The sequence below is a fragment of the Arvicanthis niloticus genome, chromosome 4, assembly GCF_011762505.2.
Source record: "Arvicanthis niloticus isolate mArvNil1 chromosome 4, mArvNil1.pat.X, whole genome shotgun sequence".
Lineage (NCBI taxonomy): Eukaryota > Metazoa > Chordata > Mammalia > Rodentia > Muridae > Arvicanthis > Arvicanthis niloticus.
In genome coordinates this window covers 15,133,319-15,151,988 of record NC_047661.1, presented here as the reverse complement: position 1 = coordinate 15,151,988, position 18,670 = coordinate 15,133,319, and the positions used below count along the sequence as shown (strand labels likewise).

The following is an 18,670-nucleotide window of genomic DNA, read 5'->3' as shown; positions in this document are numbered from 1 at the left end:
GAATAAGAAATAAAGAATAGAAACTGAGGAGGGTGAATGCTTAAAAATAAATAAATGCAGCTACTTAAGATGATGTTTTAAATTTAGAGAAATTGCTGAAATAAAGGCGTAACCAATCATGGAGGCTCAAGCCTTTAGTCTTAGTACTTGAGCGGCAAAGGCAGGTAAATCAATTGAGTTCAAGGCCAGCCTGGTCTACACAAAGAGACACTGCCTCACATTTTTAAAAAAGGGCATACTGTGCTTGTATTATGAAAAAAATGATCACATAAGTCAAAGAGTTTTGAAATGAGTTTAATGATTAAAGTCATCATATTCCAAGTCAAAGTTTTGAAAAATTCTTGCAAACTATTCTGAAGATTTCAGATTCTAGTCTGTATACTAGGAAAGCCTTTTTAATGTGTGGTTCAGTGTAGTGATTTTAACTTCAAAGTTTGAAATGATTTATTGGACGATATATCTAGAGTAACTTACTGATGTTTCTCAGCATGCTCTCTTACCAGATTACCCTTGAGCAGCACAATTTTAAAGAAGTCAGGGTTTTGAGGAAAAAAAAATACCATTTGTGTCTTTTTAAAATTTTTATATTTTTCTGTGTATGACTATTTCACTTGCACACACACACTACTTATGTGCTTGGTACTCTTAGGGATCAAAAGAGGATGTTTGATCCCTTAGAATTGGAGTTACAGATGGTTACAGGCCTCCACGTGGGTGCTGGGAATTGAATCTGCATCCTCTGCGAGAGCAGCCAGTGTTCTTAACTGCTGAGCCACCCCTTCAGATCCCTGAAATTGTAAATATTTAAGGCGAGTTTAAGTGTTTCAAATAAGTTTAGATCTAAATAGTATTCAGAATATAGCTTGATGATGTCATCTAGACTGAAGACTTAAGCACCAGTTACCATGGTAATTCAGTACTGGGTTAGTCATACACAACTGAAATGTATATATGACTTGCTCTGGCCTATGCTGACACCCTCAGATTGTCTTTTGCTATAGCAGTTTTTATGGTTGTATTCTGTAATTTGTCTTTCTCTCAGGTTATCAGTGGTATATGAACATTTATCAGTTAGTATTTATTGCTAGAAGTCAGTTCTTTGTAGTCTGCTGTAGGCTGAGAACCTGTGAACAACTGATGCTTTACCTTGTAAGTAAGTGGTTGAGTTTGCCCAGATTCTGAATAATAATCAGAATTGTGGTACTTACTTGAATCTTAACGAATATTTTATCAGCTTTGTGGATTTTTTTTTTTTTTCAAAAAAATAACATACTGACATAGAAGTCCTCAGTGAATAACCCATTCTTTTTTGTTTTGTTTAGTTTTTGAGACAGAGTTTCTTTGAGTAGCCCTGGGTTTCCTGGAACTCACTCTGTAGACCAGGATGGCCTTGAGCTCAGAGAGATCCCCCTGCCTCTGCCTCCTGAGTGCTGGGATCAAATGAATGCACCATGCACTACCACTGCTGGTGAGCTCTTGCTTGCGTTTCGCCCTCTCTCCCTCTCATGTTCTCGCCCTCTCTCTCCTTTTGATAATCAACTCTTAAACCATTTAAAGCATTCTTGTGGTGGCTCAATAGTTAATTGGTTGCTCTTCTTAGATTCCCACCACCCACAAGGTAGCTTCCAACTGTTTGTAGCTCCAGTTCCAGGGGATCTTATACCTTCTTCTGGCTGCCACAGGCACATGATCCACAGATATACATGCAGGCAAAAACATTTATACATGTAAAATAAACATAGAGATTAATTTATGAACATATTTTTTTCTCCTATAATTTTTGTTTTGTTTTGTTTTTTGAGGCAGGGTTTCTCTGTGTAACCCTGGCTGTCCTGGAACTCACTCTGTAGATCAGGCTAGCCTCGAACTCAGAAATCCGCCTGCCTCTGCCTCCCAAGTGCTGGGATTAAAGGCGTGTGCCACCACCGCCCGGCAACATTGCTTTTCAGTTTTTTTTTAAATGTTTTTTTTAAAATGTTTTTTAAAAAACATTTTCCTGGCAGTAAAGTCACATTTGGACAGTGAAGTTGTGTAAGTTTACTCTAGGAGTTGTTCCTTCTGTTTTTGTCTTGTTGGTTGGTTGGTTGGTTTCTGGCACTGGGCTGCTTACCTGATCTCTCCCAAGATTTCCTCATCTGCACTGGTTTTCTTCACTAGCAGTATATCTCCCACCCCCACCCCACCCCCAGCTCTGGGCCATTTTGAGTTGATTTTACTTCTAGTAAGAACTGCATGTCATTCTTTACTTTGTGCTCCTTCCTGGCCTGGAATGTTGGGATGTAAACCAGCTTCCCCAATTCTTAGTATTTGGTGATCGTCCCTTATATGTGGGACTTCTTAAATGTGTAGTGCTGGAGACTGAGTTCAGGGTCTGGCTGGCGTAAGCAGCTGGCCTTGCTTACGTCAGCCAGGCAAGTACTCTACACTGGGCTGTACCCACAGTTCTGTGTTTTCATTGAGCTTGTTAGTCCCCATCTACCTCCCGATTGCTCTCAGAGGCAAGAGTTCAGAGACTAACCAGGTGTCCTGTTAGGTCATCGTCCTTTGACCCACTCTGGGACCTGTGCACATCACATTCATCTCTGCTGTCTGCCTTCATCTGGCACCTTCAGCTCCTCCTTCACTTCTGTCGGGGACCCATGCTCCCTATTTTTCCTCACGATCAGGGGAGTGACTGTTGTGGAAATATGTGGAGGACAAAATATAAACCAGGCCAAGATGAGGAAGCTGCTAGAACCATAGGTAAATTCACTCTTTTAGTTTTGTTCTAATCAATGAGCAGAGATAGTGACCACTGCTTAATGGAAGGTGCATTTATTAGAATTAATCAGACTGTAAAATTCTCAGCCAGTGAGGAAATCACCAGTTATCATTCCCCTGTTTTTTTATTTATAGGTACTTAAAAAACAGCTTTTAATATTTATGAGGAATATGGTTTACTAATTCTTATTAGTAATTAGTAATTAGTAATTAGTAATTAGTATTAGTAATTAGTAATTAGTAATTCTTATTAGTAAACCATATTCCTCATAAATATTAAAAGCACAGTAGTTTCACATTTAATTGGCCAGTGTACTTACTGCTGTAGAATGGTATCTAGTCAAAATTTTAGTTAAGTGCTATGGCTATGAGGTAGAGGGAAGTCGATTGTGGTACCAAGAGTAAAAGGTTCTCAATGCTGTGTATTCTCAGGGTTATGTTATTTTATTTGAAATTGGTTTCCAAAGTATGAAATTGTTTCTGGTAAGCCATGCCATTTGAATGTGCGTATTGAAAGTTGTGACCAGATAGTAGCAGTCCTTAAGTTTCAAGGAATGAGACAGAGCACTGTTGGAGAGCTCTTAGTAGAAGATGAGCCGTAAAAATGTGACACTTGTTCTGCAGCCCTATCAAGTGGATTAGCCACAGGAGCTGGCTGTGAAGCCCAGTGGTTAGAGTGTTTGCCTAACATGGGCAAGGCCTTGGATTTAATCCCTAGGTTCTATCTTTTGAACCATATTCAACAAAGAGAAATCATCTTTTCTCCTCAATAATGTTCCTTTCTGTGTACTCCTACAGACAGATACACCATCAGGAATGGAATTGCCATCCTGGTATCCTGTGATAAAGCAGGAAGGTGACCATGTTCCTCAGACGCATTCATTTTTACACCCTAGGTGAGTGAGCACTCATCCATCTGCTCGTCCAGTGGTGGTTGTTTGTTGTTCTTTTGTTGGCTTGTCTACCTGTTCATTCACAGCTATCTTCCAGGTACAATTCGGGGAAAGAAGACTTACCTTTAGGTTTTCCTTCTTAACTAATTGCCTTTGAAGATTCAGAATTGTTTTAGGCAAGAACATTGGGGTTGAACAGACCTTTTGTGTGTGCATATATAAAATTGCTATCTTGAAGTAGAAATTGAATCAATTTGTTTTATTTACCTTTAAGAGGTAAATTGACTCTTCAAAAGAGTTGAATGTGCTACTTTGCTTTTTGTTTTGTTTTTTGCTTGAAACCAGTTTTTGTTAGGTAACCCTGGCTGGCCTCCTTATGTAGCCCAGGTTGGCCTCAAATTCACAGAGGTCTACTTGCCTCTACTCCTAAGTGCTGAGATTAAAGGTGTGTACTACCCCCTGCATAGTAATTTTACAAACAATTGGTTTTGAAACTTGGAGATTTTATAATAACCACATCCTTCACAATCAAGAGTTTATATATTTCTTTTTGGTTTTTCAAGACAGGGTGTCTCTGTATAGCCCTGGCTGTCCTGGAACTCACTCTGTAGAACAGGCCGGCCTTGAACTCAGAAATCCTCCTGCCTCTGCCTTTATTACTACTTTATTAATAATTTAAAGAGATCATTTATGGATTTTGATGCAAGGATTATTATATTCCCAGAACCTGTTCTCTCTGTGGTGTCTAAGGTCCTTGGGACCTCACCAGCATCAGCAAGCCTCACCATCGGAGCTGCCGAGAAGCTCCAGAACGTCACGCCTGGAGTTATTTGTGTTTTGAGAAAGGTCTTACTATATAGCCCAGGGAAACAGGTCTGGAATTCCCTTTGTTGCCCAAGCTAACTTAGAACATGTGGCAGTCCTCCTGTTTAAGCATCCTAGGTTTTAGGATTATAAATGTGAGGTATCATACCTGGTGTTTCATGCTTTAATGGGCAGGCGGTTTTGAGGAAAGAGGAAGAGACTCACTTTTGTTTTCTAATTTTTTTTAAGTGTTTTGAAATTACTTTCAAAATAACAAAAATTCCTCAGTTTTGCTGTCCTTAAGTACTGACTTTCTTTTCTAAGAAACCTTTTCTGTAGCCTGTATTCTTTGTATTTTTATATTGGTTATTCTAGTAGCTGAGAACTGAGGTTCTAGAACAATGTTGTCTTAATTCATACTTCAGTATGATGTAATGAGTGTTTTGTTTTTCCTCTCTGTCCCAGCTATTACTTGTACATGTGTGACAAAGTGGTCGCACCGAATGTGTCACTTACGTCTGCTACGTCCCAGTCTAAAGAGGTCACCAAGGCAGAGACAAGTAAGTCCATCTCCAGAGAGTCGGGAAAGTCTCATGGTAGTAGTAAGCGTGAGAAAACAGTGTCTTACCCAGACGTCTCACTCGAGGAGCAGGAGAAAATGGATTTAAAAACCAGTAGAGAATTATACAGTCGTTTAGGTAAGTATTCAGAAGTTACATTTTAAAAATCAGCTAATTAAGAAACACATTTCCTCAGTATTTTTAAAGCCTTTTGTATTTTCTCCTATATAACCACCGATTTTACTTTAAAACAGTTCTAACTTTGAAAACTCAGGGTGGGTTCTTTGCCCCTCAGTCGTGAGCTTTATAGAATGGTGGCAGCCTGTGTAGGGTGACAGAGGACAGTGAACAGCTTCACTACCGTAATAACGTCACTTGCCTCTTCCTCTTGTTGGTAGAATCGCTTATGTTTGCTGTTTTGTTTTCTGTGAACAGAGATGCCATTTACCCGGTGTTAAGTCTATTTAACATTGGACTTGTGGTTCAGGAGTGTAGAGTGGGACAGCTTATACAGTACAGCCAGGTTGGGACAGACAGATGGCATTGGCACAGGCGCTGAGAAAACCTGCATGTTTCCTATGCCTTCTAAAATGCATAGACCACAGAAGAGGTGTGCATGAAGGTTCGGCCCTGGTCCATTGCGCATTGCAGCTTAGCCTTGCTCAGTGCCATGTGGGTGAAGAAATTTAGCATCCCTATGGGTGTCCGTCCATCCATCCTGCTGTCTCCTATCTTCATACAGTGTGACAGCTTCCTATATTCAAGTTGTTATTGCTATGACTCAGTTTCCTCCGAATTAAGTTATGATAGTAATGATTCCTATATTATTATTATAACACATCTGCATTCTGTTTGGCTTCTAATTAAGTTTTTTTAAACGATTAAAAAGTAATGTAAGGGATTGGCGAGATGGCTCAGTTGTTGCTCTTTGTGAGGACCTGGGTTTGATTCCTAGCACCCACATGGTGGCTCACAACTTACCTGTAACTCTAGTTCCAGGGGACCTAATTTCTTCTGACCACTGCTGGTACCACACATATGTACACATGATACACACAAGCAAGACACAACTAACAGAAACTAAATCTAAAAAACTAAGTGAGGTACATTTGACCTACCATAGAACTTCAAAGCTTACAGTTTGTTTGTCTTTAGTGTAACCACCATGTCATGAAAAACATCACAGTTGTTTAATCACGGAGCATTGTCATGGCTGCTGTACAGATCCCTGCCATCCTCCAGCCGTCAGCCCATCTTCTTCCCCTTTGGCCCCTTGACTACGTGTGGTCTTTATGGATATGCCTATTCTGGACAGTTTAGATAAAAAGAGCGACATTATGTGGTTTTGAGGTCTGGCTTTTACTAGGCGTGTTTTTCTCTGCTGTGTTTCTGGTAGGAACTTTTTTTTTTTTTTTTTTTTTTTTTTTGAGAAAGGAGTTAATGTTTCCCTGTAACTATGTGTGTTTTGTTTAACCCCTCTTTAGGCAGTTGTGTCCCTGCGTAGTTATTATGAATAATACTGCCAACTTGTATGCAAGTTTTAGTGTGGACATACATTTTTAGTTCTTGTTAGTAAATATTTAGGTTGGGCTGTATAACTGCTAATGTTTTGAGAGACTGTTATACTGTTCCATAGTAGGTACACACAGTTGTGGATTTTTAAGCAGTGCATGAAGGTTTCGGTGTCTGCACACTGTGTCAACATTGGACCTGCCTGTTCTGAGTACAGTCATTGCAGTGGTTATGGTTGTGTCTTGAATGATTTGGACTTGTAATTTTCTAATGACTGATGAGTTGAGTATGTTTGTATGGTTTTCTGGACATTGGATATTTTATTTGAAGAAAAAGTCCAATTTACAACCTGTGTTTGTGAATTGTTGTCTCTTTTTTGTTGAGTTCTAGGAGTTCTCGTTATGATTGGTCCTTATTAGACAGGATTTGCCAGTCTCACACTTCCCTTCCTCCTTTCTGTTAGTGAGGTTGCAGTTTGTGTCCAGTTCTGTTTGCTTTCTTAGCTCAGGTGTCTCACCTAGGAACAAATTGTGTACTCCGAGGCCAGAGAGATTTATACTTAATGGCTTTAGCATTTACAGTTAATTCTTTGATCTTGTATTTAGGTCATTTTGAATTAACATTTATATTAATAGAAGGAGTTTTACTTCTTTGTTTATTTGCGTCTTAGTATTGCTGCTCATTTGTTGAAAAGATTGTTTCTTCCTGATTGAATTGTCTTGGCACCATAATAACAGCAATTGAAAGTTCTTGTGACAAGATCCTTGTTGGTAGCTCAGGCTGGTCTTGAGTTTGACCTACATCAGGCTCCTGGGTGCTGGGGTCACAGGTGTATGTCACCTACCACTCCTGGCTTGGATTCTGAAATTTTTTGTTAATTTTTAAAGTTAGCATTAAGTTAGTTAAGTAAGCAAAGCAATAGGCTTTGTTATATTTTCATACATACATATCCATATACTTTGCTCTAAAAATAAATAGGTAATGCTTTACAAGTCTGTATGGTTTCCTTGCTCAGGCCATGTAGAATTGTGAATCATTCCACTTGTAGCTTATGTCTATCAAAGTGAGCACTTGGACTCCGGGTTCCTTTTTGCTTATTTAAATGTCTAGTCTTATGTCGGCACCACAGTTTTGATTGTGTGTATGTATGACATGTTTGTGTACATATATGTGCTTACATGTGTGTTGGGGGGGGTTGCATGTGTAGGTTAGAGGACAACACTGGGTGTTGCTCTCCACCTCCCGTCTTGAGACATAGTTTTTTTGTCATTTGTCTCCTAAGCTTCAGGGATTCAACTGTATCTGCATTTATTTTGCTTTAGGAAGGCTGGGATTACAAATGTGTGCTACTGCACATAGCTTTACAGGTGTTCTGGGGATTCAAACTCAGGTCTTCACACTGATGTAGCAAACAAACATGATCAGCCCCACATTGATTTCTGTAGCTTGTAGAAAGATTTGAAGTTGGGGGTTGTGAGTCTTTCCAACTTTATTCCTTTTTTTCTAGGTTGTTTAGGTATTTTGAGTTTCTCACATTTCACTGTGAATCTTAGAATGAGCTAGTTAGTTTCTGCAAAAATAGGAGCTGGGGTTTTGATGTGGATTACATTGAATAGATTAAGTCTTTAGTCCATGGGGTGTCACTTCCTGGCTTCATGTGTCAGTTTCCTTTGTAGTTGTCATCTGGCACTACATTTGTTAATTTTCTTCCCTAAGTATTTTATTGCTTTTGATTGATTTATAAATGTATTTTTAAATTACTTATGGATTGTTCCAGTGACTTTTTACCAGTGATATTAATACTCCCCCCCTCCATTTTTTTTTTTTTTTTTTTAAGATTCATCAATCTCACCTAATTCTACAAGTAAAAAGAAATCGGAGTCTACTGTTTGCAACTTAGTAAGAGACATAAGCAAGCGTGATTCTGAAGCTTCCTCTCCACTTCTGGTCAGAGATGTTACTTGTGAAGATGACAAGGGAAAAATCATGGAAGATGTGATGAGAACCTATGTAAGACAGCAGGAGAAGCTGAACTCGATTCTGCAGAAGAAGCAGCAGCTGCAGATGGTAAGCTGTCCTAAGCGGTAGCCATTGTTCTCCCTGTGATTTTTCTCTGAGACAGGGTTTCTCTGTGTAGCTCTGGCTGTCCTGGAACTCACAGAGATCCACCTGCCTTTGCCTCCTGAGTGCTGGGATTAAAGGTGTGCACCACCACTGCCTGGCTGGAAATAGTTATTGTTAAGGTACCTTTTCATAGCAAGAAAGTGAGACTACTGCAGATGGCCTCAGAGCTGTTCTGTTTTATACTAAGAAGCAGTTCTTCAAGACAGTTGCTTCTCTATTGACATGATAGCACAGCTGAACTTGAGATGCCTTGTGACTTATTGTTTCCTAATGGGATAGAAGTAAAGAATGACCACTTTGTGTCACAGGAAGTGGAGATGCTGAGCAGTTCAAAGGCGATGAAGGAGCTCACTGAAGAGCAGCAGCATCTGCAGAAGGAGCTGGAGTCTTTGCAGAACGACCATGCTCAGAGGATGGAGGAGTTTTATACTGAACAGAGAGACTTAGAGAAAAAGCTGGAGCAGGTGATGAAGCAGAAATGCACCTGTGACTCAACCTTAGAGAAAGACAAAGAGGCTGAGTATGCAGCCCAGGTGAGTGGCAGTCTGTAGCATGGGCTAGATCTACTGTCAAGGAGTTACTTTTGTCAAGTCAGGCTAGGTTTCAGGATGGGAAATGGTTTTAAGCACAGCTTTTGTTCACTAAGGTAGTGTATTCTCTTTCCCTCCTTCTTGCCCCTTTTATTTTCTGTTTTCATTATTGGGGTGTGTGGAGAGCCTATCACTGTATAGTTGAAATCAGAGATCTGACTGCCTCCCAGTGCTGGGATTAAACGTGTGTGCCACCACACCTGGCTTCATAAGATTTTTTTAACCTTTATTATTTTCACTTTTAACTGATACTCTGTAATTTAGTTATCTAAATTATTAATGTCTAGTACTCTATAAAATTTTGCATCTTTTGGGCTAAGGATTGTAGCTGATTGGTAAGGCACCTGCTTAGCATGCATAGGACCCTGCGCTGACTCTAGCACCATATAAATGAATAAACAAGTCAGTAGAATCTAGCTTTTCATTATTTTGATAGAGTAAGATGAGCTTTTGTTCCAAATTAGCAAACAAACTATTGCCTACTATATCTGGGAACGGAGGCAAACATAAGTAAGACTGCTTTATAGTCTCACAAGTATGGGGAAGATGTGCACGGGAACCTGGCAGCCGTGGAGTCGGAGTGACACCGTGAGCTTTGTGAGCAGCCGCATGCTCTTCCTCTTGATACTCCTAGTCCTGCAGTCCACTGGCATGCCAGTTGTCACAAGTACTAGGTGTTCCAAGATATGCAGGAAAACGGTTCGTTTTGTAAAAAAAGCAGGTGGCAGTTTGTTTCATAACCATGGTAGGATGATTAAGTGGGGGGAAAGTGATGGGAAACTAACACAGTCTTTTAAATCACACAGCTGGCAGAACTGAGGCAAAGGCTAGACCATGCTGAGGCAGACAGGCAAGAACTCCAGGATGAACTCAGACAGGAGCGAGAGGCGAGACAGAAGCTCGAGATGATGATCAAGGAGCTGAAGCTGCAGATCGTGAAATCATCGAAGACCTCCAAGGAATAAGAGCTGAAGAAGACACGGACCTGTATTTGTTTGACAGGTCTTCATGTTTGTCGCTTGCTTTGAAAATTGAATTCTCACATCTTATTTGCATGAAGGTAGCTAGGCATTCTGTTAGTTTGTAGGGCAGCAAAAGTGAAGAATATATATTAATACAAATTTTTCCATTTCCAAATGTACTTTTTCCAGTCGGCTTGGTAATAATAACCTATGTAATTTGAACCTGTAGTTAGTCAGTCTACCTGTATTTCTAAGAGTTACATACTTTCCAAAGCTGCATTATGTGGTGGAAAGTACCTGGGTCAGTTTTGTCATGAGTTATTTTAGGCTCAACTTTAGATACAGAGGTAAGGTTTATGATGCAAAGCTACTCACTCTGTATCCTTCTCATTACAGAACCTTGGGACTTTTATACACTGAGCCTGTTGTTACTTTTGTTTAGGTTTTAGGATGAGTTTCCCCTGGTTTCCTCCTAGAGGAATCTTACTGATGAAATGATAGTACCACCTCCCCAACATACAGTGGGGGGGCAAGAGAGCATGCTTTGCTGTGCCCTGATGCTGCACACAAGAAGCAGTTGTGATTTGTCTGTTTAAGAGTGGCTATATCTAGGTATGTGTGTGAGACTTCAGAAAATTAAAGTGATTTCTTAACTTTTCCTGTTAATAGTGGTGTGAAAGTGCTCATTCATGTTCACGCGGAAAATGGATTCCACTGACGTACGTTGGTTCCTATGTAACTCATAATCCTCTTGTACAGTTTTTATATGTAGTCTTAAGGTGGTCTTAATGAAATTTATATAATAGATTTTTTTCTTTTAAATTGTAAAATACTAAATATCTTGAAGATTATTTTGGACTTTTGTATGTTTAAATGTTATCTTAAAACTTGCACAAATGGACCATTATAACTCTTTAATCTCTTTTTTTAAATACTTTATTTATTTTATAAAGAATGGAAACTCTTTACTGGAATAGAAAGAACGCTAGAGTCAAGCTAAAAACACAGAGGGGATACAGAGTAGGGGGAAATTTTTAATACTGATCTTTAAAAAAAAAGTCAATTTGATGGTAGAACAACATATGCAGCAAAGCAAACAGATGGTTCAGAGTGAGTGATGCAGGTAAAGACTGAGGAGACACAGAATAGAAAATAAAAGATCAAAAGTTGTTTTGATAACAAATGCTAAATTACGGTTTCATATACCGAAGAATAGGCAGTAGAAATTAAATACATTATATAATATATACTATAAACATAGTGTCAAGAATAATGAAGAAAATAATCTTCAACAAGTATTTCAGACGTATACGTCCACGATCCTCTTGAGGTTGCATCTGACTCAGCAGCAGTTTGGGTTGCCTTCTTTTAATGGGGTCTTGAGGGTCAAATTCTCCTAATATTCATGACAAAAAGCCTTGGAAGGGTCAAAGCTCCTGATGCCCAGAGCTTTATCCAATTCTCCCTGGGCTCTCACCTCATTTTGTCTCCTTTTAACAGGCTGAGACCCCTCAGTTTTGACACCTCTGATTTGAGTTGGCTATTTTCATTTTTCAATTTCACATGTTTGATATTTTGTTTTAGATTCTGGTGACCTAGTAGCTGTGCATATGAATCTCTGATTTTATTTAGCTGCTCCTGGGTGGCACCATGTTCATTCAACAATGCCTGCCTCTCTGCTTTAAAGGCATCCCCGTGTTGCTGAAAAGGTTTAGTTTTGTCATGCAGTTCTTCATATAGGAGATGCCATTTATTAATTTCCATGGTTAATTCTATCACTGCATCTTCTTTCTCTGCTGTTCTTTCTCCTTCCTCTTCCAGCTGCTTCCTAAAGTCTTCATCTTGTCTGGGTTGATTTTGCAAATCAGTTATTTTCTCAAGAAATGAAGATGTGTTTTCTCTAATTTCTGCTCCTTTCAATGTTGATCTGTTCTGCAAATCTTGAACCATCTTTGTGTATTCTTGATTTGTGCTCTCAGCTGTCAATATCTGTTGTTGAACATCTACACTTTTTTCAGCCATAGCTACTTTTTCTTGTAGAGTTATTCTCCAGTCTAAGATCTTCTATCTCTTTACGTGTTGATGACTTACAGCTTTCCAATTGAGTAGTGACATCTCTCGGGTTCTGTGCTGTGTCATTATACTTCTCTTGTGCATTCAAGGTGGCTTGGGTGTGAGCGGCAGTACTTCCCTCCAGTTCAACTCCTTTCTTACTCAGCAGGTCATAGAGCTGCTTCAGTTGTTCTGAAGATGACTTCGTTTCCTCTTCCAGCTGTTGGACCAGCCTTTCACTCTGCTCCTCCTGCTGGACCACATCCAGGTCATCCAGGGCGAGCTTCAACTCTTCTTTAAAGACGTTCTCAGAAGTCATTTCCTCATGAAAAGAGCAGAGCTGCTGAGGCCGAGCAGACAGTTCCTTCTCTTGCTGCAGAAGTGACTGGCTTTGCAATTCTTCTTGTTGCAGATTTTCATATTCTTGCTTTTTCAGAAACAGCTTCTCTGTTAGAATTTGTACCTCAGTGCTGAGACTTTCAGTCCTTTCTCCATCCTTGCTGACAAGATTGTCTCTTTCCGTTTCAAGCAGCTGACATTTAACAGTCAGGTCTTCTATTTGCTTAGAAAATGTAATGTTTTCCTCACGAGATTGCTTAAGACTTAAAATCTCACGATCCTTCTCTTTCAAATCTTCTTCTAAATGGGCCATATCTAGTGTGTATTTTTCCACTTGATCAGATGCACAGCTAATTTCTTCTAGTTTTTCTGCTTCAGATTTTTCATCAATCTTTTCTTTCTCTATTGAAACAAGTTTTCCCTCCCGCTGGACTATTTTTCCCTTAGACTCAGCAAGGCCCTTCTGAGTGGCTTGCAGCTCCAGCTCCATACCTTCCTGTTTAGCCATCAGACTCTGCACAACAGAGACGACTCATCTTTGTCTCTCTCTTATTTCTGAGTTTCATCATTGCCAGGCTTAGAGTTCTCATGTTCTTTTGATGACTATCTTCAGAAAACTTAGACTTTAGTAGTTTTTCTACCAGTCTCTATCTCTTTTTCTAATCTCTTCACATCTTTATCATTCTTCTGAGACTCCTTTCTTCTTTGACACCAGTGTCTTTGCTTTTTTAGCCAAAGCAAGCAAAGTCATATCTTTGTCAATGTTAACATTTTGTTGAGATTCTCTTTGGTTTTTAAATCTTTGTGATTTCTGAAAAGACACTGGTCCTTTTCATTGCTTCTGAAGTTTTAATATCATGAGCACATGGAGATGGAGCACAGCCCGAAGGGTCGTTGAATCTTTTCAGGGATGCCTTAGGAAAAGACATTCTCACGCCTGGGTCCAGATGCGACAGCAACCAAATGTCCCACCCATTGACTCTTTAATCTTAAGATCAGGAATTTACCGTCAGCTAAGAATATGTGATAAGTTAATAATTCACCATTGAAGTATCTGCTACTAGCAGGAATTTTAGATGACAAATGAATTCCATGATTTGGGGAAGGGCACCCTCTGCACTTTTCTTCGTTGTTTCTTTGCACATAAAGTCTGACATTTTTAACATCGAATTTCACATTAGTAGTAGATTAGTATTTCACATAGGCTTGAAATTACTAGGGAAAATTCTTGGCAAGCTTTGTATTTTTGTTTGTTTGTTTGTTTGTTTGTTTGTTTTCTGTTTGGCCTTTGACTTGCAGGCATCCTCTTGCCTCTGCCTCCCAAGTGTTGGGTTAGCAGGCATGAGTCCCATCGCCGCTGTCCATGTGCAGGGTTTTTAGGGATGTTCCTGAAAGTAGTTCTGGCAGTATCCTCTGTTTCATGTGTCCTGTGATGTCTCATGGCACTACATGCGGTGACATGAGACCTGTACTCTACGATGTGAGAGGTCAGAGCCATGGGTTATCACACCTGCTTATGGTCGTATTTTTTTTTTCATGATACTTGTCTAAAAGCAACTTTTCTACGTTCCAGAAGGGTGTTTGTTTCCTAAATATATTGTGACCTAACTGGATTTATTCTACTATGTTCTATAATTTAATGTATTGACTTTTGTAACCTCTTTGGGAGAACATGTTAAGTGGCATGGGGACCATTGATGTCATTTTATTTAGATCTGGAGAAAGGAAACCGCAGGCATTTGTAAAATAGCCTTAGCTTAGTTGTCAGTTCATTGTATCCCAGCTTGTGTGTGGGAGGCAGACACAAGGACTTGTACCATTTATTTTTCTGACAGACTCAGAAGTGTTCTGCTTATGTGCTGCTTAGTGTGATTTTTCTAGTCTTGATGAAACTTGCCTCGTGACATTGTTGAGCGTCGTCTTCACTTCCCAGAAGATGAAATGATGTGCCATCATTTTCTGTCTAAACGTCCTTAAAAGTAATTTTTAATCAACTGTAAATATCATATCTACTACTGTTGAATATAACTTTAATTTACATTGCACCATATAGCTTGAAAACAAACTTTGAAATTCTGTAATACTCCACAAGTGACCTCTACTAAAATATCCATATGAAGCTGACTTCGTGCATGCTCATTTTGTGTGCTGGTTGCTATCTTAAGGTTTGCTTTGGTGTTAGGTCTCATGTGTTATGCCAAGTTCACTGGGCAGGCAGATTTTCCTTCAGAGTCCATACTCTGTTTAGGGAGAAATGAGACCATTTATTCTTAAAAGCTATGTTTAAGAGTGGAAGAAACACGGTGTTAGCTTTTGCACCGAGCAAAGGGTGGTTTCTGTCTGTGGTCCAGACTCTGAGGAATTTGCACCAAGTGTATAAAGGTACTTACGTGTAGAAGCTCCTGCTGCCATCAAGGAGACTTTTAAACAAACCACCTGCTAATCCCAGCTGAGACTGAGCACTGACAGATTCTACCAACAACTTAGGTTTGGCTCGGGCTTTAACATTTTTGAAGTATAGTCTTTCACTTGAATCTCTTGTGTTTTGGAAGATAAGGATGTTTTATGCTTCTTGAGCTAATTTTATAACATATTTAATATATAACCTGTTTATATGTAAACTTTTTGTACAGGGGTGGGAAGGAGTAATGAAAAAACTGATTTGTATATAGTGAATTATAAAGCAGACCGAAGTCGGTGAAACAGTGAGTAACTGCGGTGTTTCCAGGCTCCCCACATCCCTCCAGAGTCCATCAGAGCACCCAGTGTCTGTGTGTCTATGGCTTATGTCTGCAGAAAAGCAAAATGAAAAGGAAGCACAAGTAATAAGAAACTTGCCCGAGGTATTTCCCTAGCAAGAGCTGCAAAGCTAGTCCTGAAGGGTTTTCATCTACTGGAAGGTCTGTGCAACATGTTATGCTTTGAGTGAGTAGGGAAGGCTACTCGTTTTTATTCGTCCATTAGGCATTTAATCTTTAGGGCAGGACGTTACAAACTGATGACAAATTGTGGTCATGCTATATGCACCTGCTCCTGAACTTGGATCTACTTGTTAATGGTTTCATGGAAGCAATCAGCAATATGTGATATGAACTGCTGCATTATATAGTATACTTGTGGAACTGAGATATTTAAACAGAGCTTAACTTTTTTTTTTTTTTTTCTAGTGTAAAATACTTAAGCATTTCCACTATTGGAAGAAAACCATATATGGGTATTTTGTATTGTATCTTGTTTAAAAGGACAGTCTTTTTTAATCTTCCCACTTAAATGGCTTTTAAAATATGTAATACAATTTGAAGCTTGTTTAGAAATAGAATTAAATGTCTTATATAGTGCTACTGTTTTGGAATTAGAAACTGATGAAATATAAAACATTTTAAAATTTAAGCCCAGAAAACAAAATAGTGTTTAAAGTTAGTTTAGTATAAAAGAAATTTTTAAGATTTTTTTCTTCAATATAAGATACCTCACTTGAAAATAAAGAAAGCACAGCACATTTAAAGTAATTCTCATGAAAACACCCCCATTAGAATAATTGCTAAATCTAGGACATCTTTTGAGTTGTTAGAGTTTGTGATAAATGTAGTCACCATTAGCTGTCCTGCTGGAAGGACTTAGGGAATTTTAAGGCAGTGTGATAGTTCAATTATTCCTCAGTTTCTAAACTGTGAAGGCAGTAAGTGAATGGTCTCTTCTGCAACTACTGAAGCAAATTAACTACATTGAGCATAATTCAATTGATAATTTTGCCAATGCATATACTTTTATGATTAAAATTGCTGTGGTTGGTTGCATTACATGACACACAAAACTGTCCTCTACCTCACGTGAAATAAATATTTTATATGGTTTTACTAAAAAAGAAAATGACTCATCTATCTGGTTACTTAGTTTACAAATTTTGGATTATATTTATTGAAACATGACATACTGTGCTCTTAGCTTATACCTCAGCCGTATTCTGTGCTGTTTGCCATTTTCATGCCTTGTACATAACTTGTATAAATTGGATGATATTCCCAATAAAAACTTTTAATGCCGATCAAGTTTGCTTCAAGTCATCTTGGTATCAACTGCTAACTTTCTTGTCTCCCTACAATGGATATTTTCCTTTCATTTAAAACAGATTTATCTTTTTCTATGTGTGTGAATGCCCACATGTGTTTATGTTTACCATGTGAATGGCTGGTGTCTACAGAGAACAGAAGAGATGGTTGTGAGGTGCCATGTGGGTACTGGGAACTGAACCAGCATACTTAACTGTTCAACTATCCCTCCAGTCCCCATTTCTTTCTGTACCTTACTTTTTATGAGCATATTATTAACAAGGAATATTTATTATAAATTACAAATTTGTGTGTAATTCTTCTAGTGTTGAAAGTGCCAGGATTTTGTGGTTGTCCTGCTACTGGGACAAACCTTAGGGCAAACAGTGCCAGTATCTGAGGGTGAAGTATCAGGTTGGCTGGGTGTTTTGGTTCGGATGATGTCATTAGAGCGTTATTGGGCTAGAGGGCCTGCTTTGGTGAGCTCATGTGGTGTTGACAGTCTTCAAGTGTGAAAGTGTGGAATCTGACTTACCCAAACAAGTCACCCAGGAGAAAGCAATGCTACTATTACACTAGACCAGGATTCTAAGTCACTCACTTGCCTTGCTTTTGTGGGTTAGAGACCGGTTGCTAGTCAGGAGACAGAGCCAGATGGATCTCTTGAGTTCTAGGCTATCCTTGTTTACAGAGTGAGCTCCAGGACAGCCAGGGCTGCACAGGAAAACCCTGTCTCAAAAAACAACAAACAGCCTGGTCTACAGAGTGAGTTCCAGAACAGCCAGGGCTACACAGAGAAACCCTGTCTTGAAAAACAAAACAAAAAAACCATTAAAAAAAAACAACAACAAACAAATAAAGAAAAAAAAGGGTCACAAGTCCAGCACATACTCGATTGCGGGTTTTCATAAGGGCACAAATACTGAGAAACAACTGGAAACAGCAGTCACTGGGGGTCTGAGTCACTGGGAATGTGGTTTTCATACTTTGCACCAGTTACTTTCTGTGACATAAATATACACACATTTTGGCCATTTTAAGAGTGTAATTCAGTGCTGCTGTGTACATTGTGTTTGCAGTCATAATTAGTTCCAGACTACCAATGTTACTGAGCTAAAATCCTGCTTTACTTTGTGTCTGATTTCATTCTTCTAGGTCCTTGCATGGAGTGAACATACTTGTCCTCTATGTTTCTCCAGTTGATATGCTCTCTGGATCTATCCATGTCACCAGCATCCTTTGCTACTGACCAGTCCTCCTTTATGTTTATTCCTTAGTCTGTTTATCCCTTTGCTGATGGCTATTGGTTGTTCCTGCTTTATAGTTCCTGTGAATACTGCCTATTGATTGACAAGTCTATGTGGAAAATTTAAGTTCACATTTCATCTGTTAATTTATAACTATTCGAGGAGCCTCTAAATGTCCATAGAGATATATCTTATATGTCCACCCTGCGGGCATCTCTACATTCTTGTGGGAGTGTAGTACTTGTTATTTTATCAATAATAGTTACCCACACCATATGAAGTATGGTTTCATTGTGCTTTGATCTGAGTTTCTATAATGACCAGTGATGTTGAACCCCCTTTTGTGTGCTTATTAACCATTTGTATGTTTTGGAGACATCTTCAAGCCCTTTAAAAAAAAAAAAAGACTGGCTTCTGTTGTGTTTTGCTGAATTGTATGAGCCCACCTTAATCTAGGTTTCTTTACCGTGCTGAATATCGAACCTCTTGCATGTTGAGCATGTGTCATTCTTTATCTTAATTCTTTTTCAGACTATGACTTGCCCATATTTCTGTCATTCCCGTTTGTCTTTTTCACTGTAGTCTTACTTTGCTTGTTGCCACAACAAAATAGCAGACAAAAGAAACTTAAGGAAGGCATGGCTTCTTTCGGCTCACAGTCTGAGGGGATACAGTCCACCAAGGTGAAGAAAGTGGTAGTGGCAGGAGCCTGTGGCTCACTGCTCTGCTGTCAGGAAGCAAGGAGGTGAATGTGCTCACCTTGCTTGCTCTTTTTTAT

At 39.1% G+C, this 18,670-nt stretch overlaps 1 protein-coding gene and 1 pseudogene across 2 annotated transcripts in view; one reads left to right on the top strand and one right to left on the bottom strand.

Moving 5' to 3' along the window:
- Skil (SKI like proto-oncogene) overlaps positions 1-16,645 on the top strand; it is a 29,934-nt gene extending 13,289 nt beyond the window's left edge. The window contains exons 3-7 of one of the 2 annotated variants that reach the window (XM_034500015.2): positions 3,559-3,656; positions 4,923-5,155; positions 8,367-8,596; positions 8,962-9,186; positions 10,050-16,645. In XM_034500015.2, the coding sequence (XP_034355906.1) occupies positions 3,559-3,656; positions 4,923-5,155; positions 8,367-8,596; positions 8,962-9,186; positions 10,050-10,208 (945 nt within the window). In that variant the 3' untranslated portion in view covers positions 10,209-16,645. The remainder of the gene's footprint in view (positions 1-3,558; positions 3,657-4,922; positions 5,156-8,366; positions 8,597-8,961; positions 9,187-10,049) is intronic. The other variant, XM_076932213.1, reaches the window with a different exon arrangement.
- On the bottom strand, positions 11,514-13,525 carry LOC117706883 (hyaluronan-mediated motility receptor pseudogene; annotated as a pseudogene).
- Positions 16,646-18,670: the final 2,025 nt, after the last annotated feature.